Source organism: Panicum virgatum, chromosome 5K, assembly GCF_016808335.1.
Source record: "Panicum virgatum strain AP13 chromosome 5K, P.virgatum_v5, whole genome shotgun sequence".
NCBI classification, from domain to species: domain Eukaryota; kingdom Viridiplantae; phylum Streptophyta; class Magnoliopsida; order Poales; family Poaceae; genus Panicum; species Panicum virgatum.
In genome coordinates this window covers 8,152,365-8,177,511 of record NC_053140.1, presented here as the reverse complement: position 1 = coordinate 8,177,511, position 25,147 = coordinate 8,152,365, and the positions used below count along the sequence as shown (strand labels likewise).

The following is a 25,147-nucleotide window of genomic DNA, read 5'->3' as shown; positions in this document are numbered from 1 at the left end:
CCAATTCATTGTGATGGGGAAATGGTGGAGATTGTAAACAACACCCTGCAGTGCACAACAACTATTTTCCCCATCACTTATTTGGGATTACCAATCTCGGATAGAAAGTTGCGACGCAGTGACTTGATGACTTGGATTGAGAAGATTGCCAACAAACTTCCTGGTTGGAAGGCTTCTCTGATGAGCTTGGCAGGCCGGGCTGTATTAGTGAGATTTGTCCTAACTGCCATTCCTATATATCTGCTGATCGCTATTAAAGTCCCTAAATGGTTCATCCGAGCAGTAGACAAAATCAGGAGGAGTTTCTTGTGGAAGGGTAGGAAGGAGATCAATGGTGGCAGCTGCTTAGTGGCATGGGAAAAGGTCATGAGACCTCTCGATCTTGGGGGGCTAGGAATCCATAACCTAGAAATTATGGGTTGGGCATTGCAAATGCGATGGCTTTGGTTTGAGAAGACTAAACCGGACCGTCCATGGGCTGGTCTGGAAGTTCCAACATACCCCAACACCGCTGCTATGTTTGTCGTGTCAGTTGTGACTACAGTGGGCAATTGTAGGAACACTTTGTTTTGGACTGATCGTTGGTTACATGGCTGCAGTATTGAGAATCTGGCACCTAATGTTTTCAAGGCTGTACCACCAAGATTAAGAAAATCTAGAACTGTGAGCGATGCTATGATTGAGCTTTCCTGGGTGTCAGACATAAGAGGAGCCCTCAGTTGGTAGGGCCTTGCTGAATATTTAGAGCTTTGGGATGCCCTCGCTGAGTTTGCTGTAAATGACACGGAAGACATTCATCACTGGAAGTTTGAAGCCTCAGGAAAATTCTCTACTACATCGGCATACAGAGCTTTTTTTGAAGGAGCCATTGGCTTTGAACCTTGGAAGAGGCTCTGGAAATCCTGGGCACCCAGCAAGTGCAAAACCTTTGTTTGGTTGGCCATTCGTAACCGATGTTGGACTTCTGATCGTCTGCAGAAAAGAGGACTACCTCACCCTGCCTGCTGCCCGCTGTGTGACCAAGAAGATGAGACTATCCAACATCTACTCACTACTTGTGTGTTTGCACGGCAATTTTGGTTCAGCGTTCTCCAGCCACTGAACCTAACTCATTTGGTTCCTAGTCGCACATCTAGCTCTCTTGCAGATTGGTGGAAGAAATCTTGGAAAAAATTACAGAAGCAGTTACGGAAGGGATTCAATTCTCTTGTAATCCTTGGAGCTTGGATCATCTGGAAGCACAGGAATGCTTGCATCTTCGATGGTGCAGCACCAAATTTGCAGGGAGCTCCGAAGCCTTTAAGGATGAATTTCACTTATGGCAAATCTCTGGTGCTAAAGGGCTTACTACCCTGAGCCTAGAGGGAGTTGTAGTATCTAGTTAAAGGAGGTCTAGAGGTGGTCAGGTCCCAAATTCTTGTTGCTTGTATTATTTTGTTTTTCTAAAACATTGGCATCTTTTACTGTAGTCCAAGGTAAGGTGATGTGTTTGTAATTGGACTATTTCTCTCTTAATACAAAGATACACAGCTCTTCTGCGTGTTCGAGAAAAAAAAATAAAGTACATTCCCTCCCGGTTTCTTTTGTTTACGTGTAGCTTGCGAGGGCCGCAACCGCGCCACACGGCGCCATTTGGAGGCGCGGCGGGGGGTGTGCCAAAGAAAACCCCAAGCAAGGGCCAGCGTCCGCATCAGGATCGCCGTCAGGCGCTAACCACCCGGGCGCTAGAGGACGCGCGATTCTTGGTAGGGATAACGAGACCCGGTGCCCGCGCTCGAACCGGCGGACAGGTGGTCGGCGTCGCCGCCGCCGCCGTGGCTCGTATTAGCGCACGTCGCCGTCGGATCCCAGTTAATCCGGTGGGTAGAGAACGACAGTACGTGCGTGCTGCTAGTTTAATGGTGGCGGGATTTGACGCGTTCGGCACTCGGCTTCTCTAGGAGAGGACAGTGGAGTGGTGCTATCATGCTGTGGGAGTGAGAGCACGCGACTTGTTCCGCCTGACGCGAATCAGATCGATTTTTTTTTCGTGACATTTGGGTGGCGTTGTTGAATTCTTTTAGAGCGAAGTTGTCTGCTAGTGTTGTGTGTACACAGAAAAAAAAAAAGAGAAAGAGCTTACAAACTTCTCTGAACCGGTAGCCAGCGAATAAGGAAATGGACGTCGATCTGGTACTGAAATTGCATAGCAAAAAAAAAACATAGGCCCAACTATTGCATTGGGCTTATAGATTTGGGTACGATAGCCCGGCCCAGTAGGCAGGCCTTCTCAACTGAATCTACTTCGTCAGCCGTAGCAAGCCGTCCGGCCGCGCGGCCCGGTCAGTTATGTCGTTGCGCTATGCAGCCGCCACCGCCGCCGCCGCCGCACGCCGGGCAGCAGCAGACGGCTCAGGGCAGAGACTACCGAAGAGACTACCGGCGACCTGCGCACTGCCGGATAGCAGGGCGCTAGGGCGAAATGCAGCCGCGATCGGCGAGCAACCTGGCCCGGCTGGTAGCGTCAAATTCAGGTACGCGTACGCAGCTCTACCTCTGTACTGTATATGCACAGGTTACTACTTGCTCTAATATATGTATGGCCGTCGCCGAAATTTTGAGGTAGTGGCGATTCAGGATTTGGGCCTTCGGGGCTCCACGTCTGGATGCCATGTGAGTTTACAAGTTACAACCATATGTCGCTCAAATGGCAATCCTGAAATCTTCAGACTATAGAATGCAGGCTGTCAACATACTGCTACGCATCAACCAAGACAAATTAAAACATGTCCATCAGCCATTCGGCCAATTAGAGTATGTATTCGTTTCAAAAAAAGAGGAGTTGGTGCTGTGCAAGTACAGCTTGATTTTTTTTTGGTTGCATGTTCCTCAGTTCATCATCTTACTCACCCTTGTATTATCAACATGAAAGCTATTATATATGGGAACATATCTAGTGCAAACCACAGCTTCGTGAAAACCCTTACACTACTTCTCTACTACATGCCTACTGTTTGAATTTGTGGCAAGCTCATAGTTTTTCGAGCCTTCCATACAACATGATCTTATAGTTCATTGTCAGTCAACCAAAAAAAAGGGGGAAAAACTTACCCAGATGAACCAGCTCATTAGCCAATCTCTATACTATATACAACACATCCGAAAGGGCTTTATTTCTTCAGGTTCAGTACATACAAGGAATCTCATCTCATCCGCTAGCATTTGATGCTACAGAGTGGGTAGTCGATTGACTGTGGAATCTGTGGATTACCGAATCAGGTGAATACTGTATGCTATTCTTCAGCAAGTGTGCATCTTCCTTAAGAGATGACTTTATATCCACCTTTTTTTCTGGGGAATCCCCATTCTTGATACAATTCAGGGCCTCCACTACCTCCTTGATCGACGGCCTCAAATCCCTTTCTAGCTGCAAGCACTGAAAAGCCAGCTCGGCAACAAGATCTATCATTCTCTTTGTTTCGCTATCAGTCTCGTAACCGAGCTCAGGGTCAACCAGTTGCTCAACTTCGTGGTTCTGAATTCTGTTGAGAGCCATATTGGCTAAGTTAATCTCGCTGTGGCTCCTGCTCATGTCAACAGCTGGTTTAGAGGATATGAGTTCTACCAACACCACACCGAAGCTGTACACGTCGCTTTTATCAGTTAGCTTGTAGCACTGGTGGTACACCGGGTCGACATAGCCTGGTGTGCCCTGTGGAACTGTTGAGACATGGGTGACTTCAAGAGGGTACAAACGCGACAACCCAAAGTCAGCAACTTTGACGTGGAAGCTGTTGTCCAGCAGTATGTTGTTCGTCTTAACATCACGGTGTATGATTTCAACTGCATGGAGGTATGCAAGTGCTTCAGCTGTTTCTATGGCAACGTTCATCCTTATGGGCCATGTGAGGCCCCGTTCTGATGCACGGGGTCCATGAAGATGGTCTGCAACGGTCCCATTAGGGATGTACTCGTACACGAGCATGAGGTCACGGCTGCTACGAGATGTGCAGCCATATAGGATGACTAGGTTCTGGTGGAGGAGGCGGGACAAGATGTCTACCTCATTTATGAATTGCTCAACCCGTTTGTAGTTGTTCTTGTAAAGGCGCTTAACTGCGACTACTCTTCCATCCCGAAGTTTTCCTGAAGGATAAAAAGGTCACCTTGTCATTGTAAAGTCAATAAGAACAAGATATTTATCAAAGAATTTTGTTATGCGTGGCTCCTATCACTTGCAGTTTCATATGTTAATGCAGAAAAAACAATGAGATGCAGACTGTAGAGTTAAGATTGACGAGGGATTTTGGCAAACATCATTCCAACCTTTGTAAACAGTTCCAAAACCACCATCACCAAGTTCTTTCGAGTCACTAAATCCATCAGTAGCTTCTTCAAGTTCCTCATAAGTGAAAATATGGGGTGAGCCACCCAACTCAAGGTCTTTGCTGTATGATTGCATCGAAGATTCACTACACGTGAAGCCATTGGGAGCTCTAGCTTGTTTCCTCCTCTTCCGCTTGTGCCAGACAAAAATGAAGAGGCATGCTACAAATAATATACCACCTCCTATGCCACCTCCTGCCCATGATAGTATAACAACATTAGCAATATCTGGTATTGGTAATCAATTGTTCCTATAGATTCTGCAACATAAGATGCTAAAAAGCTCCAGGTAGTGCAGGAAACCAGACTATGCAGCTTGAGGGACTCACCGATTATAGCTTTTCTTTTGCTGCTTCGTCCTGCATAATAACAGTTAATGTGAATATCTTTCTATTTAAATGCAAGATTTTGCAGTTTAAATTAATCCTGCCATGAAAACTTTGCCAGCTTTAATCTATAGCTGAACTCCTTTCATGGCTGGCAGATAACATATGACAGTATATATGAGCGGAATTAGGCCTGAAAGAAAAGGAAAAGAATATGACAACGAAGAAAGAGTTGTATGACTTAACACAGACATTTGATATATAGTATGTGACCATTTTCTATCTATGGTACGCATATTAGTGTGTGGTATATGGTCCTGTCGCCCTGCCCCCACCCCCACCCCTCTCCCACTTGCCCAACAATCAGGATAGGACAGAAATCCCTATATTGAACATTCCACTGATCTTCAAAAACATTGTGGCAGATCTGAAACCTCATTTACAACTTAAATTGTACTGACTGAAGTGCCTAGTTATAAACGATTATGTTAAGGGGTTGAAGGCATAAGGCTGAAATTACAGCACAAGAAAATCCAGCGACAACTGGATACAGATTCTCAATTGCAGGTGGAACCATAACAAGGAGAACCGCTAAGTCTCAGCTTGTTAGAAGTAAAAGATCTTGCTAGAAATAAGGATCTTGACTTCTAGACAATGGTGAAGACATCAAAGCTGTCTGTCCATAGATTATGTTTGAAGGAGTTCTAATGATTGTAATGCTGAGTATGGTTATATTTACTATCACCAGTTCAAACTGAAAAGAGGAATGATGTATGTTAAGAAAACATTTCAATTAAGACGAAGAACCATGACCTAAGCACAACTCAGACAGGTTATCTAGTGGAAAGGTTGGAGTTGGACAACAGTAACTCAGTGTCTTGCTTGATGAAATAAATCTTCTTGCATTATTGTTGGCTATTACCATCAACTTTGACTTTGTCCAGAAACTGATAAAAACTCTTTATATTCGATGGCCCAAACTGTTTATATTTTCACCAAGAACTGGCAGAAATTTAAAATGAGTGAAGGTTAGAGGGTAAATTTCTGACCTCAAAAGTGCATAAAAGGGTAAAGCAATATTCTAAACATAGACACATTAGGAACCATTTTTAAGATGAACATGGGGGAGGATTCCGAAATCAATCTAGTTGTACAGTACAAGAACGTGATTGCACTGTTTAAGTCAAGGTCTTGGTCTAACTTGCTACAGACTCCAAGGTCCGCTACATAGAGCCAAAGATACAGTTTAGGTACTTAGGTATGTGCATCTTTCAGATGGTAAGAATTAAAAAAAGGAAAGCCCTCAGAAGTTCATAGCTAAACAAATCCCTGTGCAAACTGACTCTGCACAGAAGCTAGAAAAAAGGAAAAAAATTTTGAACGCGCATGTTCAGCTCACAAAAGGCATACAGGAGCAAGTCGATGCAATAAGGAAACATTAAGCATGACAATCCAAATAAGCAACAGCACAGAATCTTGTGAATATCAAATGAGTCATATAATTGTGTCCAAGTTGTGTGGACTAACCCTTTTTTGTTATTTCTTCCTTTATTCAGAAAAAAAAACAGAGAAGTTTATCAGTCCACTAGTCACAATAATTGTTGGCCAAGTGATCACACCACTCTTCTGCAGTTCAATTCTCACAATCACATCATTCGTGTATGATTGCCCTGGGTTTAAATTCACTACAGTGTTCAAATCAACCTCAGGCTGGGTTCCACAGCAGATAGATTCAGTTATTTGCTTAGAAAACATAGTGCATTGGCTTGCAATACTAGAACAATTTTCTGTAGTCAGCTAGCGCTAGATGAAAAATAGGGATAAGGGCCATCGGTACGGCGGTATCTTAATCGAATAGTAAAGTTGAACACTTCAACCAATGTGTTTGACTATAGTACAGTCGGCCTCACCGTCCCCATCAATGGAATAACTTCACTAATCAGCCAATCAAATAATTTGCAGTTGAAGCAGACGGTGCACACTTAAAACTGAACATCTTCATTTCCAGCTAACATTTTATATTCCCGGTACCAGTGAACACGCTAATATGAGGCTGTGTTCACTTCCAAAATTTCTCTCTCCAAATTTCACTATTCACCCATCACATCAAATCTTTTACCTCATGCATGAAGTATTAAATATAGATAAATAAAAAAACTAATTGCATAGTTTTGATATACACGACGAGACAAATTTTTTGAGCCTAGTTAGATCATGGTAGGACAACAATTACCACAAACAAATGAAAAGTGCTACAGTGTGCCACAGTATCCGATGTGACTTTTTTACCACTATTTTACGGATCCAAACACAGCCTGAAATGAAGACTGACTTGTTGCTATTCAATTATTCTCGATAGCGACTCTATGCCACTGGCATCCAGGATCATATTTGCTACCGACATGGACACTACAGAATCATTGAATCCGATAATAACACTTGCATTGTACGATTTAAGAACCACTAGTGGTATCTGAATATTAGGGGAGTAAAGCATCCCTCTGAAATTGTTCTTGAATTTCTCTGTACTTTCACCCCTTTTTTCGCATGTGTGTTTTGTTTTTTTGCTATCTCTCTGCATTTAGCGTCGGCCGACTATACTCTACTTCCTGATTAGTAGACTAATAATGACCAATTCTCGTTTTTCCTAAATAGAAACAAAATGGCAGCGCGTTTTCAATATCCTGAACTCACCGCACTTCTCATTTCGCATGCTGCCGGAGCAATTGCAGGCGAAGGTCAGCACGGCGTCGCCGTACACGCATTCCCCGCCGCTCGCAATGCACTCCGAGCAATTGCCGGGCACCTCTGTCCACTCCAGGAGAAACCCCTTCCTCAAGCTGGCGAGGTACCCGTCGCCATTCCACCGGGGAGGCACAAGAACCGGCGCGAAAGCGAAGAAGCAGCTCGGCGGGATGCCGCCCTGGACGTGGCTGCTCGAGAAATTTCGGCCGTCGGCGAGCCGGACAAAGGAGGAGCTGTCGCAGGGCAGGCTGTGAAACCCAGCCGGAGGCTCCGGCTGGGACTCGGTGCACTTCCCGAGGAAGAGCAGCTCCCTGTTGGCTTTGCTGAAGAAGAGTGGCCGGGCGATGAACGAGACGTTGAAGGTCGGCGCGGGGCAGCCGATGGCGAGCGGCAGGTTGATGTCCACCACATGTAAGGATCGGTTCTTGGGGAAGATGCTCTCCACCCGATACGCCTGGTAGATGGAGCTGCTCAGGAACGCGCCGCTGCTGTTGCACTTGAGCTTGAATGCCGGAGGCCCGCACGGCGGCCGGCCGGGCTCATCCACCCAGAACGGGTAGGTGATGCTCAGGTTCCCGCATGCCTTCGGCCAGCAGCTTGACGGCTCTGCAGCGCTGGCCGCCGGCGGCGGGAGGAGGAAGGAAGAAGCGAGCAGCAGCAGGACGAGCGGAGGCATTACGGATTGGGGACGGAGTGTCTGGATTTCGGAGTTCGGCGAGGGAGGTGAGCTTGAACAGAACAAGAAGTCAAGAACAAGCGGTGGAACGGAATGGGGGGAGCTCGGAGCTCGGACGGATATGAGACGAGGGGAGAGTTTGAGAAAGGACACCGGGACGGTGGCGAGTGGTTTGACCGGTCGTGGTCCACGGCTTCCGAGTGTTTGATTAGCCTCGTTTTCTTACTTAATTTCCTATCCGGGTTTATTATTCCAAGTTTTAATATCTCATTGACTTCTGCGTTGGCGAGCGCCGGCCGGACGGCAAGGTCAAGGTGGCGGCGGGCGGGCCGGCGGCGAACACGCCTACCGCGGTTGGGGACGATGACAGGCGTTTTGTATTATTATATTATATATTATGCCCTTATTAACAAACTGATCGGTGGTTTGGGTTGCCAGGTCTGTGCTCTGTACTAGTAGTCTCTACGCCGATGAGGCTCATGTTCTAGGCTAATTTATTGGTTCCACCAGGTAATAACGTACCTCGTCGCTTTGGCCTCCGCCATGTCAAGAGGAAGCCGTCTCTGATGAGCTCCTTGTAGTTACTCGCGTTCGCCTTGCCGGACCTCGCGAGCACCGGCACGATGGTAGCGTTGCAGCCCTCCAGAAAGTAGCTGCCGTAGCCTCCCGGTTCCGGGTCGCCGTCGGAACGGTCGTCGGCGACGCGAGCAAACGTCCTGTTCCCGCAGCTCATCTCGACAAGGCCCTTCCCCCGCCGCTCCAACTCCGGCAGCGGCTCCGCGCAGTTGTACATGATCAGGTCCCGATTCATGGCGCTGATCGAGAACCGAAGGCCGAGCTTGGAGGAGCTGTTGTTCGACGGGGCGTGGCAGCGTTTCGAAGTAGAGTTAAAATCTTCGAGCTTTTCGGAATCGGCGACGAGCAAGGAAGCGTTGTCGTAGAAGATGTGGAGAATCTGGAGCCAGTGGCCGTAGCGCCGATTCCGATTGTAACCGAGGTACGGGGTGGTGTTGTCCTGGCAAATAACCTGGAACCCAATCGCGCCGCAGCTCTCCGTCGCCTCATCTGGGACGATCGCGAACGGGAAGGTGATGTTCACCTCGCCGCATGGCACTGGCGCGGCCGGGCAGCGCTCCGCTCCCTGCCCGTCTGCCGCCGCCGCCGCGAGCACCAGCGGCGCCGCCGAGAGGAGGAGGAGGAGCAGGAACAAGGACGGAGCCATGGGAGGGCGCGACGAGACGAACGAAGGGGGGTGAATCAATGATGATGATGCCATGATGGGAGGATGAGGCGCAAGCAAGTGGCTGACTAAATGGGGAAGAAGGCGAGTCGAGCCCGGGCGTCCTCTGTGTAGTGTGGATACAGTGCGGCGGCCGGAACCTTTTGACCGGTGCGCCAGGGGGCCCGTCGTCATCCGCGCACGGGGAGTTCCGAGGTGCCCCGAGCCCGGGGGGCGGGGCAAGGCGACGACTGCCGCGCGAGCCACCGACGTGACCGGACGCGCGCCGCCCTGCTGATCACTTGATCAGCTCCGGCCTCCGGGTAAGCCACGCTCGCGTCGGCCAGCAAGCTCCTCTCTCTTTTCGTCAAACCCGTGGACTGTTGCTAGCTAGCGAACCGCAACAACCGTTTGTTTGTACACACCTAGTAAGCCGGCTGTTGCTGTTCCTACAGAGACCAGCAGCAGAGCCAGAGCAGGCTTTGAAGTGGGGGTCGCCGCGGAGCACTGCACGTACGCTTTTGACTTGGTAGTTTCAACCTGACTATTTTGGCAACAGCCACGAAAGTGTATCGATATTCGATAAAAACCTCCAGCGTTATCTTTTTCCGAAAAAAAAAAGCTCAATTGCCACTGATTTTAGGATGCAAGGATGCTTTAAAGGTGCTTGATACATGGTGTCTTCTCTCTTGATTGAACGGATGTGTTCCTGTCGATTTCCTAGCAGCAGAATCCGTGGGCAAAGGTGGAGCAATGGCTTCTCGCTGGATTGGCGTGAATATGCCCGTGCTAGGAAAAAAAATATCTAGTGGAATCTTGGTCGTTATCAGGCAAAAACGACAGTTCTAATATTTTCATGAAATCCTTACTTGCCAGTGAAAAAAAATGGCAAAAGTTTCGAAATTATATATATTTAGGACATTAGAATCTTAGATTGGGGCCGTATACTAGGCTGGGGACTGCAACCCTATCATGATTTTTGATATATAGTTTCAGTCAAATCTTACTGAATCACTCTGAAAGGCACTTGATCTTGAATTATTCTAGTGAAAATGCAAGCATTCCTAAATACAGTGCTAATTTAAAGGCAAATAATGCACATTCCATAACCAATCACATTGCTGACAGCTTTATTCAACACCCCAGGTTGTACGCTGTGTGAGGTTGTGCCCTCCTAGATGTTATATGAAACTGAAAATATTTTTTCCCCTACATCAAGTATGATGTTTTTTTTAAATCTGTGTTGAATTTCCCTTTTCTCTTTTTGATAGTGGTTATCAAAATTGTTGCATCAAACACTTTAAAGTTAGAATAATATAATAGTTTGTCTTAGGTCTAGAGACTTTGAGTCATACTTTCGCTAGTTTGAATTGATGAAAATGGGAAGGTCAAAAATCTGATTTCTATATATGACTGAAACTTCCAATCAAGAGTTCATTGAAAGTTGTCATGCTAGTTGAAAGTTGTCTTTGTCTAGTTGGAAGTCATGGATCATCACTGAAGTTGAAACATTTGAATTTTCTCCTTTTAAAGTTGAGGTCAAGGTTGAATTGGTATCTGTAAGTTCACTTTATGTTGAGAGAAGAAAAGAGCTGCACTAATAATAGTAAAGTAGTACATCCTTTTTTGTAGAGATAATCATAGTGGGGCCTTGCCCTAGATGTTAGGTGAAAAGAATATAACTTTTTTTTTTGTATCGAATGTTTCCTGTTTGATTCAAACTCACCGTTTTTATAGTAGTATCATACAAGAGAATTGCCAAATAAAACACTTCAAAGTAAGCAGTCGATGTCAAGACTTGAAAGCATATTTTGGCAAGTTTCAATATATGAATATGGGAAGTCAAAATCAGAATTCTATGATTGAATGTTCCAACCAAGGTTCCATTGAAAGTTGGTATTTGCTAGTCGAAATCTGTCATATGTCTTCCTGGAAGTCATGGATCTCTACAATTGATACAGATGAATTTATTCCATTTAATTGGTTATATAAATTCAATTTTTAAGATTTTGATGAGAGATGACAATAGTTGCACTTCAAACTACTAATGGTTTGGGTGGAGACCGGTTGCAGCAGTTTGGATTTTGCATCGGTCCTACTTCAATTTGGTGGGAAATGGTTGCTCTAGAAATCAGTCCGGTTTGGTTTGGTTTGGTTTGGTTTCACAAGAGACTTGGTTTAGGACAGAGCGGCTGATGTGCACGTCCTTCTGCTTGCTTGATTACTCGTGCTCATCGTCTTAGCCATTAGTAGCGCGTATCAATTAAAAGTACCACCACCAGCACGCTCCTACACTACTTGCAGGTCTCCGCCTTCCTCTCTACCTTTGATAGGGGTGTGGTTTGGCTTTCACATGCTATAGGGTGGTCTGGAGTGGTTTATGTCGGCGTGTTTAATACAAATAGTTTGATGCGGATTTAGTCTAGATCTCAGACCACTGGCAGCTTGAGTTGCACTCATAACTATGAAATAGTATATCCTTTTTCTAAAGACAATCATACTAGTATGTAAGAGAAGTCCAATTAGACATAATAGCTCAAAACTAGACCAATAGAAGGGCACGAGCTAGTGTGAAGTTACAACAAAACATGCTTCAGTGGATTTGGACCAAGATAAAGTTTGATCATTGTTTTTGCTAGTACTTGACTAGGTTTGATCACAAGCATCGCTCTAGCATGATGCATATCCACGTAGGAAAATGTAGGGGCTCTTTGGAAGGGGCCATAGAACAAATTGAAAATGTTTTGAGTCCTGCGTGAAATTTCTTATGAAAATGTTCGGCGCCCTATATATCCTAGAAATTATTATATTCCATTTGAATTTATAAGGGATACTACCATGATGCTCGACACCATGATGAAAGTTTCATTTGCATCATGCTTTCTCTTCAAATTCATGTGTTTTTCTTATGCATCTAAACGGTTATTAATGCAGTTGTTGACTCCAAAGCTCCCAGCTCTAAGCTTATGAACCAAAACCTACGACAACTTGGATTATTTTTCATAAATAATTTATAAATCAGAGACACTCCAAGACATTTGCTTGTAATTTGGACTGGGATCGATCCAACGACTAGAAATGTAAACCTACTCGAGACACTTGTCCAGAAAAAGTGGCTCCTATCTTGACCAGGAAATCCAAAGTGCCCAATTGGTGGCCACTTGCATCGTGACCCAAGCTGCACGCGACACTTCCTGCAATGCACTGCACCCACTTGCCCCAAATGGACACTTCAGCAATCGGCAAGACAGAGCAACGCTACGGCAACCTATAATTGCAATAGCGTATGGATCAAAGCGAAGCTCAGGCAGGTGATGTATAGGCAGGCTTCCGATGATGTGTCAGCGCACTAACGAGAACAATCATACACGACGAAGACACGGGAAAGCTAAATAACAGTGGCAGGCGGCGGCGGCGGTCGGCAGGCCTCCCGTTGCTCCGCGGCGAGCACTCTGCCGCGCCGCACACGCGTTTCCCCTGGCTGGCTGGCTCGCGGCGTGGCCAGTGCGCGCACCACAGTCTTGTCAACTCGCCACTGCCAATGGCCAATTGGTGGGGCATGATGGCGAACACGAGATAGATAACCATCACCCTAGGCCCTAGCTGCCGCGCGTCAAGCCACTAGCCAAGGCTACTGAGAGCGAGAGCTACGTGCAAATGGGGTGGGGGCAGTGATCGCGACCCAAATCTCCAAAGGATCCAATCCATTGGGCAGCACCGACGCGACACCAACGCGCCAGCGCGCCGCGCCGCGCCGCGATCCGCATGATGCAATGTGCCAAGGAAAAAGTCCCGCGGCTAAAAAAGTAAAAAGCAAAGCACACACACGCCGCCCGAGTCGCCCTGTGCCCGCCGGCGTCCACACGCGCTGACCGCTGTAGCGCGCACGTACGCGTACGGAGGAGAGGGCGTGGATGGGAGGGATCGGACTACTCACCGGTGCATGTCGCCCCCGCCGGGCAGAGGCACCGGAACGCGTTGTCGTACCGGCACCGCCCGCCGCCGGCGCGGCAGGCGGCGCAGTAGCCGACGCCGGCCGCCTCCCACTCCAGGACGAACCCGTCCCTGAGCAGCCGGCTGTAGTTGGCCGCCGTCATGGTCGCCGCCTCCTGCCCCAGCACCGGGATGTACGAGAGCGCGCACCGGCCCGTCGCGATCGCCGGCGGCCTGTCCCAGTAGTAGGCCCCGCCGAGGTACGCGTAGATGGGGGCGTCGCAGGTCGAGGTGGCGTTCACGAACCCGGGCCCGCTCGGGGCCGTGCCGTTACAGTTGTAGAGGAAGCACAGGGCACGATTCCGGGGGCTGATCGTGAACGGGCTGAGCGCGATGCTGACCGACATGTTGAAGTCGGTGCCGCACACGCCGTCGCGGTCGGCGGCGACCCGGCTGTGGGAGGCCAGGAACGAGCTGTTGCCGTAGTCAATGGCGAGGACGTGGATGGAGGAGCCCTTCAGCGAGGCCACGCTCCCGCCATCGCCGCACCAGACCTCGAAGGCCGGGTGGCCGCAGGGTGCCTCTGTCTGGTTGCCGCTGCCGAGCCAGAATGGGTATCTGAGAGTGAGGTTCCCGCATGCCGCCGGCTCGCACTCGGCGCTCGCGCGGCCGTGGAGGAGGAGCAAGGAGGAGGCGACCAGCTTGAGGAGGGTAAGGCCATGCATCGAGCTTGCTTGCTAGTTGCTACTTGATCAATGGAGGAACTTTGCAGGCTGCGGAATGGAGGGGGGGCCAAGGTCCGAATAGGGAGAAGGAACAAATGGCATTTGCTTGTCTTACTAGTCTTTCCGGCCGGATTATTGGGCTTTCTTAAGCAGCCAGAGCAGGAAAGTCAGTGCTGTCTTGCCACGGAGCTATTTATAATTATTTTCCGTTTTTGCAACTCCAGTTGACTTGTAATAAGGAGATAAAAGGGATTACGCTTGCTCAAATATATTACCGAATTCGCAAGAAGTTACGTGACACGTACCATCGGACGGGTTAGGTTTCAAAGTTCGGGACTCGGGAGGTCACCCCGGAATTACAAGGATGATCCGAACGGTGGTCAACTCCAAGGCAGGCAGCCGCGCTCGGGACAGTGCGACGAGAAGCGAAGCTACTAGAGCCAGAGTGACCTAATCATTTGGACAAATAGATTTGAGTCGGATAAAAAAAAAACCAGGATTGCTATTCCGGCAAATCCATCAGGTGTTAAGACAGTAGGTTTGAGGTGAGCCAGATCGCATAATTAAGAATTTGATGGTAACACAAGATAACGATTTAGATAGATTCGGACGGCTATGCACACGATATCCTATATCCTATTGGAGGTGGATTTATATTGCCTTGCTTTGGGATGAGGAGTAGTGGAAGGCGATAGTGACCGGTAAGAGGCAGTTGAAGATGGTATATCATGACCTAGGCATACCCTACCCCTCCTTATGTACTCTGCGGGATAGGGTTTACATGATAAGTCCCCCAGTCGGTTACTATACAACAGAGCTAATCGGACTACAACTGTGCTTGGGCTGAATATGTCTTTCTTGTGTAGTTGGCCTGACCCATTTGGTTGCCGGCTAGGCCCTTCTCGAGGATACTGGGGGGTCTACCTCCGTCACCATTGTTTTGTTTTCTTCAATCCTAGTATGATCTGATGTAACTATTGGATTAGGTTTTTTTTGTCTTCTGTTCGACCCAACATGTGGTTTGCTTGGGTCGGTTAAAACCTGATCTTTTGCATATATTTTTGAGTTGGTCTATTTTTTGGGATCTTGTGTCAAAAGAATCTGTCAGTGCTCGGTCTGATTTTATTGGCGAGCTGCATAAAGCGCCCTCAGCTCGGACCCGGGCATCACCGGCACGGCCGCGTACTGGCAGCCCGTCGACGCCGCCTCCTGCACGGGGACCCCGGTCTCGTAGCTCCGGCTCAGGTACACGGACCACCGGCCCGGGCCCGTGCAGTTCATAGGGAACGACCCGCCGGAGGCGTCCGCGAGCAGTTGGAGCAGAGGAACAGGCCCCAGTTGGCGCTGCTTATGGCGACGAGCGAGAGCGCGAGGTTGGCGGACAGGTTGAACTTGGTGGCGCGGCAGCCGGTGGGGTCGTCGGCGAGGTTGGTGTGGAACGCCACGACGGTGCTGTTGCCGTACTGGATGCCGAGCACGCCGAGGAAGGAGCTGTAAGGCTGTCCACAATGGCAAGAGCAAGAGCAAATTTGCTCTTGCCTCGTTTCCCACGCCCTCTCTGTCTACAGTGCCAAACAGTACATCTACAGTGCCAAACAGTAGATTTACTCCTCCATTTCCTCCTATCGCTGTGGACGGTCTAACGTCCCGATATTTTGCCCGGGGTCACCAAAGCCAAATTGGCCACGGCACCGCCAGAGCGCTGCACGCGCCGCGCGTCTCACGCTGCTGCTTGCCGCTGCCCCTCTCTCCCCCTCCATCGCCTCTCTCGCGTGCGGCGCCACACGTCAGCCATCCCCGACGTCAACGCTGTCGTCGCCTCGTCATGTACCTCCCACTGCCTTATCCTGCCCAGCGCTCTCTCCTTCCTCTCCCTTTCTTCTTCCTTGAGAGCTCGAGCAGCTCGCGTCCCGCCGGCCAAATTCCTAGCCTCCGCTCCACCCTCTTCAAATCACTCGCACCCGAAGCTCCCTCACCTCCCTAGCTTCCTCCCCAGCCCCTTGGAACTGAGCTCCGACCGCCGTATAGTCGGGAATCGCGGATCCTCTGGCCACCGGCCATCCATGGCCATCGAGCCCCACCTCGACGTCGAACTCCATCCTCCGGCCACCGTTTTCTTCATCCAGCGGCTCAAATCGAAGCTAGGTGAGGCACTAATGCTCATGCTCTCCTCGTTCTTACGCGTTCTGCGAGTTTCCGCGCTCGTTCCCGAGCCATGCCGCCGCCGGCATGCTGCTGCTCGCCGCAAGCCACGCGCACGCGCCTCTGTGCCGCGCCGTCGAGCGCCCCCACTCCCCCCAGCCTTGCTGAATCCTCCCATGGCCGCCCCGTCGCCAGCCGCTCACCGGCCGCCACACGCCGTCGCCGACCGCCGCCGTGCACTGCTCCTGTGGGCAGCACGCCTCTGGCCGCCCTCCGCCGCGCTAAGACCACCCCAAGGTAGCCCGTGACCTCCTCTTGCTCCTCCCCCACCTAGCTCTCGCCGCCAGTGAGCGAGCTCGCCGGAACCGAGCTCCCTGAGCCTCCTCTGTTCCAAAAATCGCGGCTAGGGACCCCAGCCAACAATAGAAAGAAGTGTAGAGGCCTTTCTGCGAAGTCCATGACTCAGGTGAATAGTGCTGTGAAGGGTTCTTTTGCAATAGTTTGGCTGAAACTTTAAAAAATCATAGAAAAATCAGAAAAATACAAACTAAAATTTGTTGGATTCCTTGTCCTAAGATCTACAACTTTCCTTACAGGTTGATCTTTAGTTTCTAAATAGGTTTTGCTCTAGTTTAAATATTAGTTTAAGTGGTTGCAAGCTTTGAAAATGCATAGTAAATATTAGAAAAATGATAAAAATGTAAAACCAGTTGGATTAGCTTTTATTTGGCATGTCGAACTTAGGAAAAATATTTAACCTTCTGTTTGTTTAATTTTTTCATGATGTATTGATTTAATCATGGTTAATGCTTGTTTACGCTTGTCTATTTAATATCTGCAGTTTTGGATGTTCAAAAATTATGAAATTTATGCAGTAACTTAATCTTTGCATGTTTAGTTCACTGTAAAAATTTTAGAACCAGAAGCTATGTGCATATTTGTAAATCTATTTTTGTTCTGTTTGTTTTGTTAGGGCTAAATTAAATATTTTCTGTTGTCAATAAATGTTGGCAAAATATTGTTGCATGCTTTATCAATAGCTCATCATGCTGGTAAATTTTGGTTGCTAGATCATGTCCTCAAGTTAAGTTTTTGCATTTGTTTATTTTCTAGTTATATCTTTCACTTTCCAAAAGTATTGCTAAGCCATTCTTTTCTGCATGGTTTGATACATCAAGTATGTCATTTTTGGGTGAATCATGTTAAATTTTGTTGGCTAGAAGGTTTGGCTAATTTCCTAAATGGTGGATGCTTGTAGTGGTTTAATTTAAGTTAATTTGTGTGGCATGCTTGATGTGCTTGTCATCTTCTATGAGATGCTTAGTGATGGTTAAGTTAAATAGCTCTAGGTGCTTATGCTAGTATGTTGTACTTTTATGAATGCCTTGTGTGTTGCACTTCCATGCATTCATACATATGCATTGTCACATCTCATTTAGGTACGATAGATGAACCATATGAAGGACGTGCTACTGGAGCCGAACCCGAAGATGATGTTGGTGGACATATTCCGAAGACGGATGGATGGAACCCGATGTGCATGACCAAAGAAAGATGCTCGCCAAGCGAGTATCATGTAACTAACACTGACTTAGTGTTAATCCCAGGCAAGCCCCGGAGCATAACCTATTATTTTAACTTATGAAATGTTATATATATTTATTTGATTATGCATTAAGTTTATAGGCGTTGAATGAAACCCTAGTTGCATGATTCCTAGGTTCCATTGGTCGAAATATTAGTATGGGTAGGTCGGTATCTTTGCCATGCTAAAAAAATAGAATTCGGTAGAAGTCGAGTAATTTCCTATTACTCGCGAGATATAGGATGTCTTTATGAATTGATTATGGAATATTGGAATATGGAGGAAAGAAAATGAATTGGAGACCGGGCGGGAACTGTCTAGCCCCGTCTGTGTCGGTTAAGGACCGTACCGTTGTCGGCTCTGCTGATCATGTTTGAATTGTATTAACCGCATACCGGGAGTAGGAGGTAGTCGAAACCGGTAAGCCGAGTACTGCCTCATCTCGAAAAGTACATGACTCCATCTCACCTCCTGGGGTAGTCGAGTAGTCGCGGAGAAATGGGGTTGCATATATTTACTTTTGGTGGTCTCACGTTGAGCTCGGCTGACCATATGATGGTGGGGCGGTCCTGTAGTTCGAGACGGGGTGGGGAATGGTTGGCTCGTATAGTCCGACGGGGCATATGCGTGCCGTGTTGGTTAGGTCCACCTTGCAAGGTTAAATCGGATCGATTCGCCGTCAGTCACTCTCGGACATGAGCATCTTGATCTCCGAGTCACATCGTAGTAAGGAAATGAAACGAAACGATATGATACAGGTTGATGTTATTTAATCATTTATGTTTTCACATTGATTGTTATAGATCTGCAAATCATAGATGTGTAGCAACTTTATAACTATAATTTGGAGCTAAAATTTTGAAATTAAGAATCTACCCTTAGATGCTTTTCTGCAAATAAATCCACCAGCCAGAAAGCTTTGCATGTCTAGATATGTGGGCTAAGTATACCCAAAAGTCGGGTAAGTCTTGCTGAGTATTAGTATACTCAGGGTTTGTTGTTTACCCTGTTTCGGGTATAGAAGTTAACCAGAATTCGCATCAGTGGGCTCGATGTGACGTCCTCACGTGTTCATAGATTGTTTTGTTTTATTGGTTTCTCAATCAAATTTCCTTCTCTCAGGTCATATTCTCTTCCGCTGCTGTCATTTATTTTATGTAAATTCTAAATTTAAAGTTGTTTTGTAAATATTTATGATATTATCTATTTTTGTGAAATTATGTTATGCTGGTACCGTCTGTGCTCGCCGTTGCGCGAGACTTCTGGTGTATTTCGATCGGCCTGTGGGTTGGAAACAGACTGTCAGGTTACACTTAATTAAGCTAATGCGCCTGATGCGTTTAAATAATGGCCATTACGCTTAATTAAACCGTTTAACTTGACGGTTGTGTCAGACGAGCCGTTCAAGAGCGGCGGCGCGCCGGCCGGGTCGCAGTCTACGCCGAAGGACGGGTAGCCGCAGCAGGGAGGCTGCCGGCCGCGCAGCCAGAACGGGTACCTGATCGACAGGTTCCCGCACGACGCCGGCGTGCAGTCCGCGTCCAGCGCGGCGGCGAGCGCAGGCATCAGGAGCAGGAGCACAAGGAGTGCTAGCACGGCGGCATCGTGCATTATGATATCGGTGGGGCAAAAAATGCCGAAAGGAGTATGGACGCTCGAGGTTTTTATCGCATTTTATCTAGTAGCTTGTGAAAATGGATGATTGTTGTTGTTGAGGTAGATGGCTGATGGAGAGAGGAGCCGATTTATCTGACATTGGGCACTTGATTACGAGGGATTCACATGACAGGGTGCAGTCAGCATGAATTTGTCTTACTACGGCACCGTTTAGTAGTAGTTGAATTTTCTTAGCCTGACTTTGATGCATTATAAACAGCGAGGAATGTGTTTTAAAGTACTCTCTTCAACAGAAAATGGTGACATCATAGAACGTTTGCAATCGAACTGTATTGACTAAAATGTAAAATGCATGTTGTCGATGTCTGGACCATAGAGTTTGGGTATGTAAAGGTTCCCAACAATTTTGTTATTGTTATTACACATTTTTAATATGTGGTGATAATAGTTACTGATTGAAGTATGATCCAATAGTAGAACTAAGAAAAAACTCAGGTAGTACGCAACAGACAGAAAACAGAGGAAAGCTCCTAAACTGTGTGGTAAAAAAAATGCCGACATACTGAAACGGCCGTGGAAAAATTATAAATCCAGAATAATGAGCATTTAAATTATCTCAGTAATTATTTAAAAAGAAATATGTTCCAAAAATGTTTCATAAGAGAAGTGGCTCTCAAGTCCATGTTAAAAAAAAATTCGTCAACAGATGGTGGAGAAGGTCAGTGACACAGTACCGAATGGTGAAGGCACTTGCCAATGTACTCAGGAGGGCCAGTATGGGCCAGCACCAAGGCCTGCTTCGCCAGCTTGGGCTAGCAGCAGATGCCTGGCTCGGCCTAAATTTTAGGATTACATCTGACAGCCATTACCCTATATGCTTGTTTTTTTCTCTAATATAATCCTAAGCCCCCTAAACATATTTAAATGTCCACGACTACAAGATACTAACTACTAGGCGCTTCAATACAAATCATGTTGGATGTCAATCTTCAACATTGATATTTCTTGAGTGGATCGGATTTTATCGATCCGTTTCTCGCTTCTTCTCTTAGAATTTTCCAAGAAAAGACCACTCTTTCTATGAATGCATGGATTAGACGTTTTTACAGCAATTGTATTTTTTTATAGAACAAGCAGGATAGCTGCGTATCTTTATACTAAGAGAGAAAAATGAGTGGTCCAATTACACTAGAAGAAATTCTCATCTTTGACCAGAAAAGAGAAAAACTGAGCAAAGAGCTATTACAAGATAACTAAAAAAACTCAGGACCAGGCCAAGGGAACCCAGGAATCTAGACTCGGTTTCCTCCCAACTCGAGGCAAAGGGAGGACAGCCCTTTAGCCCCTGCAAACTTCCATAGGTTAGCTTCAAGAACCTATGCATTTGTGTAATCATCGACTCTCTCTCTCTCTCTCTCTCTCACAGTCAAATGATATTAGTTTAGAGTGTTAACACTTTTGCTTGATTGGATTTTTTTACCATGTTTCCTTTTCTGAAACAGCCCGTAGGATTATTCTTGGCATGTAGTAATAATAGAGAAGAGTGGATGAAAATGGAGTATATCATGTTGATAGAAATGGTGGATGACATCGAATCTACTATGTAAGCAGTGCATTCCATCGACGCTCTAAAAGCAGGTGACGTGGTTTAATCGACAATTCAGTGGTAGACGATACGCCCGTCCATAACTAGACGCCAGTGGTGATTTCGTCAATCTCGAGGATTTACTAGCTCACTCTCACGAATGTGTTCATAGGGGTAGGATTGCGTGCACATATTCATAGGAGTGCGTGTGCGTGCGTTTGTAAGCATATGTGTTTATGCTGTGTTTCATGAAAAGAAAAACTCAAAAAAAATATTTTCTTTCACGGATGCTAATATCAGGGCATTCTCGAGTGTTTTGGGGGCAAAAAAAATATTCTGCTAATATACCAGGCTTACGCATGTTACTTGGAAATCGAGTATAGATTATAGAGGCAAAACCAGACGAAGGAAGCAGTAAGACGCAGAACAAGCTACTAGTACTAAATCATAAGATTAAACAAACTCACCTGCTTCCCTGCAAACGAACCAGTCGATGCCGTCGGTGCAGTAGCACTTGAACGCATCTTCGGATACATCAACCCGGCACCTGCCGCCGGTGTCCATGCAAGCCTTGCAGGCCCCAGCATCCGTGTACTCGAGCAGAGACCCACCCTTCACTAGCCTCTGGTAGTCTGCACTCGTCGCTCCCTCAAATCCCAGCACCGGAATCATGGACACGCTGCAGTTCATCGGCCGTGGCATCCCAGTTCCACCTGGCGTGTACCCCTTGCCAAGCAAGGCAAACACCGGCGGCGAGTCATCCGACCGCGGCGGACAGCGCACGCGTGTCCAAGAACGAGGTATCTGTCTTTCCCACGGATCGCAGTCGTAGAGGAACAGCTCCTGGTTCTTGGGGCTAATGCTGAACGGCGAGAGGCCGAGATCAGAGGAGACGTTGAAGAATGTACCGAGGTCGCAAGTGTCGTTGGACATCAGGTCGATGTTGATGGCTCTGAACGAGTTATTGGGGTAGAAGATGTCCAGGACCTGGTGCCTCCAGAACGAGTTCGCCAGGGAAAGGTTGCCCTGGCTGTCGCATGTAACCTGGAAGGCCCTGTAGCCGCACTCTGGCGGGTGCGTGCCGGCGAGCCAGAACGGGTAGACGACGGTGAGGCTCCCGCACCTCGCCGGCGCGCAGGCCGGCGACGTGTTCCGGGCGACGGCGGGGGTGGGACTGGCTAGCAGTAGCAGAGGGAGAAGCATCATGGCTGGGCAGAGCGGGGAAGCCGCTGGTGCTGGTGCTGGTGCTGGTGCCGGTGCTGGTGCCGGAACAGGACACGCAGGCATCTCTGGGACTGGGAGACCGCGCGCGACAGGAGGTAGAACTGCGGGCTAGTCGAGGAGGTGGGGGAGAACACGGAGCAGTAGCTGATGCACAAAGCGGACAAATCGGACCGGGAGGAAAAGGAAGGCGCCAATGATGTGGCCGAATGTGCTGACCGGTCCTCGATTAAAAGCCTACTACTACTAGTCAAAGATGATGACTGAGGACGCTTGCAATGTTGGATGCGAGAACTCGAGATCGGGAGAGGACGCTGTTGGCATGCTAAGTCATTGCGCGTCGCGTCCCGTTTGAAGACGACGAGCGCGTGCTTCCACTCTCCATATTCTCGTCGACGATGAGGAAGCTTGAGACACTGGATGGGCCGGGACAGATGCTTACATGTGTTACGCCACTGTGCGTCACCTGGTCCCAAAGCATCGCCTCTCGGGGTTCCACTGAACTAGTCTCAAGCAAGCAGGGTCCCAACTGGCCAAGTGGCGAAGCAGATGGATCGAAATTTCTGAACGGAGATTCTTAGGTCTGTTAAGCGAGCTTGGAAAGAAAAAGGTGAGTCACACTAACCGATTCGAGCGCGTGCGTTCACACCTTTCACTCCTACAGTGTAAAAGCCGTTAGTGCTCGTCGAGAGAAAAACAAATACTAGCTTTGTACTGCTGTGTGCTGGTGTACGGCGGGGCGGCATTGAGGCAAAACTTGCCTGTGTTCTGTTTGCTTGATATACTGCTATATTAATATCAAGTGTTTGAGCCCGGCAGCAATTTCAGGCTGGTATAATGTAGCAAATCTCCAGCTCACTCACTAACTTTTTTTTATTGTGCAGTACAACTCAGACACTCATAACGCACGCACACTCATCCCTATAAATACACATACGCAAACACTGTCCCTATGAGAAGCTTCGAAGACCGAGCTGACAAATTCTCAAAATTGACAAAGTCATCGCAGACATGTCGACGGGAACATCGCCTACCACTGAAAGCACAACGCCTTTAGATCCTAAAATATTCGCTCATATAGGGAGTCAAACTCAGAACCTGAAATGCTCTCATGTAATCACTAGGCTACGCTCCCTTTCAAACTGGCCTATGACCCATTATATTTGGGGCCATTTATACTTTGAACCCCTCGTTGGTAATGGCCTTTGATATGGCTAGGCCCATACTCATGCGTGCGCAGAGCTACGTATTGTTAAGCCCATTAAAACCTCGGCGCACCAAAAATCAAGAAAACGCCAACGGAATGCAAAGCAGCAGCAGGAAGGGAGGGAGGAATTGGAACAGGGATGCGTACCTGGAGATTTTGGAGCAATCCACGCAGGGGCTGCCGCAGCCCGGAAGCGGGCGAAGGTCCACGGCCCGTTCCCCGCCCCACGTCGGCGGCCGCAGAGGCCGCCGGCCCTATCGCACCGCCCGCACTCCCCGTCCGCCACCGGCCTCCAGCTCAGCTCGAACCCCATGTTGAGCGCCGGCACGACGGCGTCCAGCGGGCTGGCGCCGCCCGCGGCCCCGAGCAGGGACCTCCGCAGCACGGGCATGCCGATGACGTCCTGGCACAGCCCCGCGTACCCGCGCGGCGTGAGCTCGTCGCCGTCGCGGAACACGGACGAGTGGTGCCGGCCGTCGTCCTCGAGGCACGCCACGAGGTGCGCCGGGATGCCCACGAAGGAGCAGTGGAGGAAGAAGGTGAGGTTGGCGTCCCGGGCCGTGAGCGACAGCGGCGACCCCGCCGGGAGGGAGAGGTTGCGCCCGACGAGCGGGCAGGTGTTGGAGCGCGAGAACACGCTGAGGTCCAAGAGGGAGACGGTGCGGTCGCCGTACAGGATGTGGGTCACCGCGTAGTCCCCCGACGGGAGCGGCAGCACCGGCGTGTCGCGGCGCCATTCCAGGCGCAGGCTCGGGTATCCGCAGTAGGATGCTGACGAGCTGCCGGCGCTCGCGTTGGCGTCGTCGATCCAGAACGGGTACCGGATGTCCACGGCGTGGCTGCACCGGTACGATGGGCACGTTGACGATGCACCGGTGGCGTTCGGGGTCCGTTCTGTCGCCGCGGAGATGGCGCCGCCGAGGCTGGAGAAGATGAAGAGCAAGACGCGCAGGGGAGAGCGTTCTACTGCCATCATTGCATGACGAGATGGTGCGAGATACACTGCATAAACTGTCGATTTCTGAAAGTTTGGATCCCCTCGGCTGTCAAGTCGGAGATGGATGCGACATTGCGCGATTCCACGGAACGCGGGCTCATCCAAGATGTGGAATGAGTGTTACTGAAAAAGGTCTCAAACAACCTGAAGTTACGGGGAGTTCGGTGTGCTTGTGTGCAAGTGTGAACATGGAAACGCCCCAAGAAGATCCCTCGGCATTCCATTTTGCCTCCTGTCAGACCCCTTTTTCGGGAATCCACTGTGCTTACCGTATCAATCCCTGAATCAGTAGCTGATACACACAGATAACAGAAATGGTACAGATGCCTTACATCGCATACAATACATGAAACAGAGTCTTAAACATAACTTATATAAGGTTCTCACATAACGGCTCACATGCCGCAAACCTTAACACAACGGAAGCGCTACGCAAAACACCCAACACCACAGGCATAAGTTTGGGTGTAGGCGAAACACTAACTACGCGTCTTCTTCTACGTCGAAGTCGCCTTCTGCTTCTTATGCTGAAAAATATGACGACAGGCGGGGTGAGTACATAAGGTACTCAGCAGGTCCCATCTTTTAAGCAAGAGTTTATTTAGATGCATGGGGTACGACAAGGAAAGGTTTGGATTTGGTTTTGCGGAAAACCTGATTTTCAATGCATGCGTGAAATCCTGCTATTTTCCTTTGAAAGAGGGAAGGCACGAGAAGAGTATATTTCATTATGTAGGTTTTGGCCCTGTGGGAGAAACTTCAATCCCGCAAGTTCCCGTGCCTAAAAGCACACTGCCACACTTT

General features: G+C 48.4%; 2 protein-coding genes, 1 long non-coding RNA gene and 1 pseudogene across 5 annotated transcripts; 2 read left to right on the top strand and 2 right to left on the bottom strand.

Annotated features, from left to right (window-relative positions):
* Positions 1–2,311: 2,311 nt before the first annotated feature.
* On the top strand, positions 2,312–3,075 carry LOC120706075. Its single transcript, XR_005688176.1, has 2 exons — positions 2,312–2,513; positions 2,606–3,075. It is a non-coding gene; the product is annotated as an uncharacterized LOC120706075 (long non-coding RNA).
* Positions 2,822–14,063, bottom strand: LOC120706073 (LEAF RUST 10 DISEASE-RESISTANCE LOCUS RECEPTOR-LIKE PROTEIN KINASE-like 1.2). Of its 3 annotated transcripts, none has more exons than XM_039990643.1 (4): positions 8,635–9,535; positions 4,695–4,724; positions 4,306–4,560; positions 2,822–4,125 (listed from the first exon to the last, which is right to left on the bottom strand). In XM_039990643.1, exons 1-4 carry the CDS (start codon positions 9,524–9,526, stop codon positions 3,188–3,190), a joined length of 2,115 nt encoding a protein of 704 aa, XP_039846577.1. In that variant the 5' UTR covers positions 9,527–9,535; the 3' UTR covers positions 2,822–3,187. The 3 variants fall into 3 exon arrangements, with proteins under 3 accessions (XP_039846577.1, XP_039846578.1, XP_039846579.1); XM_039990644.1 differs by lacking the exon at positions 8,635–9,535 and adding an exon at positions 7,386–8,575; XM_039990645.1 differs by lacking the exon at positions 8,635–9,535 and adding an exon at positions 13,269–14,063 and having other exon boundaries at positions 2,895–4,125.
* Positions 14,064–15,698: 1,635 nt separating this feature from the next.
* On the top strand, positions 15,699–19,699 carry LOC120706074. Its single transcript, XM_039990646.1, has 3 exons — positions 15,699–16,134; positions 17,571–17,738; positions 19,111–19,699. The coding sequence occupies exons 1-3, from the start codon at positions 16,053–16,055 to the stop codon at positions 19,170–19,172; spliced, it is 312 nt and encodes a 103-aa protein (XP_039846580.1). The 5' UTR covers positions 15,699–16,052; the 3' UTR covers positions 19,173–19,699.
* Positions 19,700–20,149: 450 nt separating this feature from the next.
* Positions 20,150–24,319, bottom strand: LOC120709644 (annotated as a pseudogene).
* Positions 24,320–25,147: the final 828 nt, after the last annotated feature.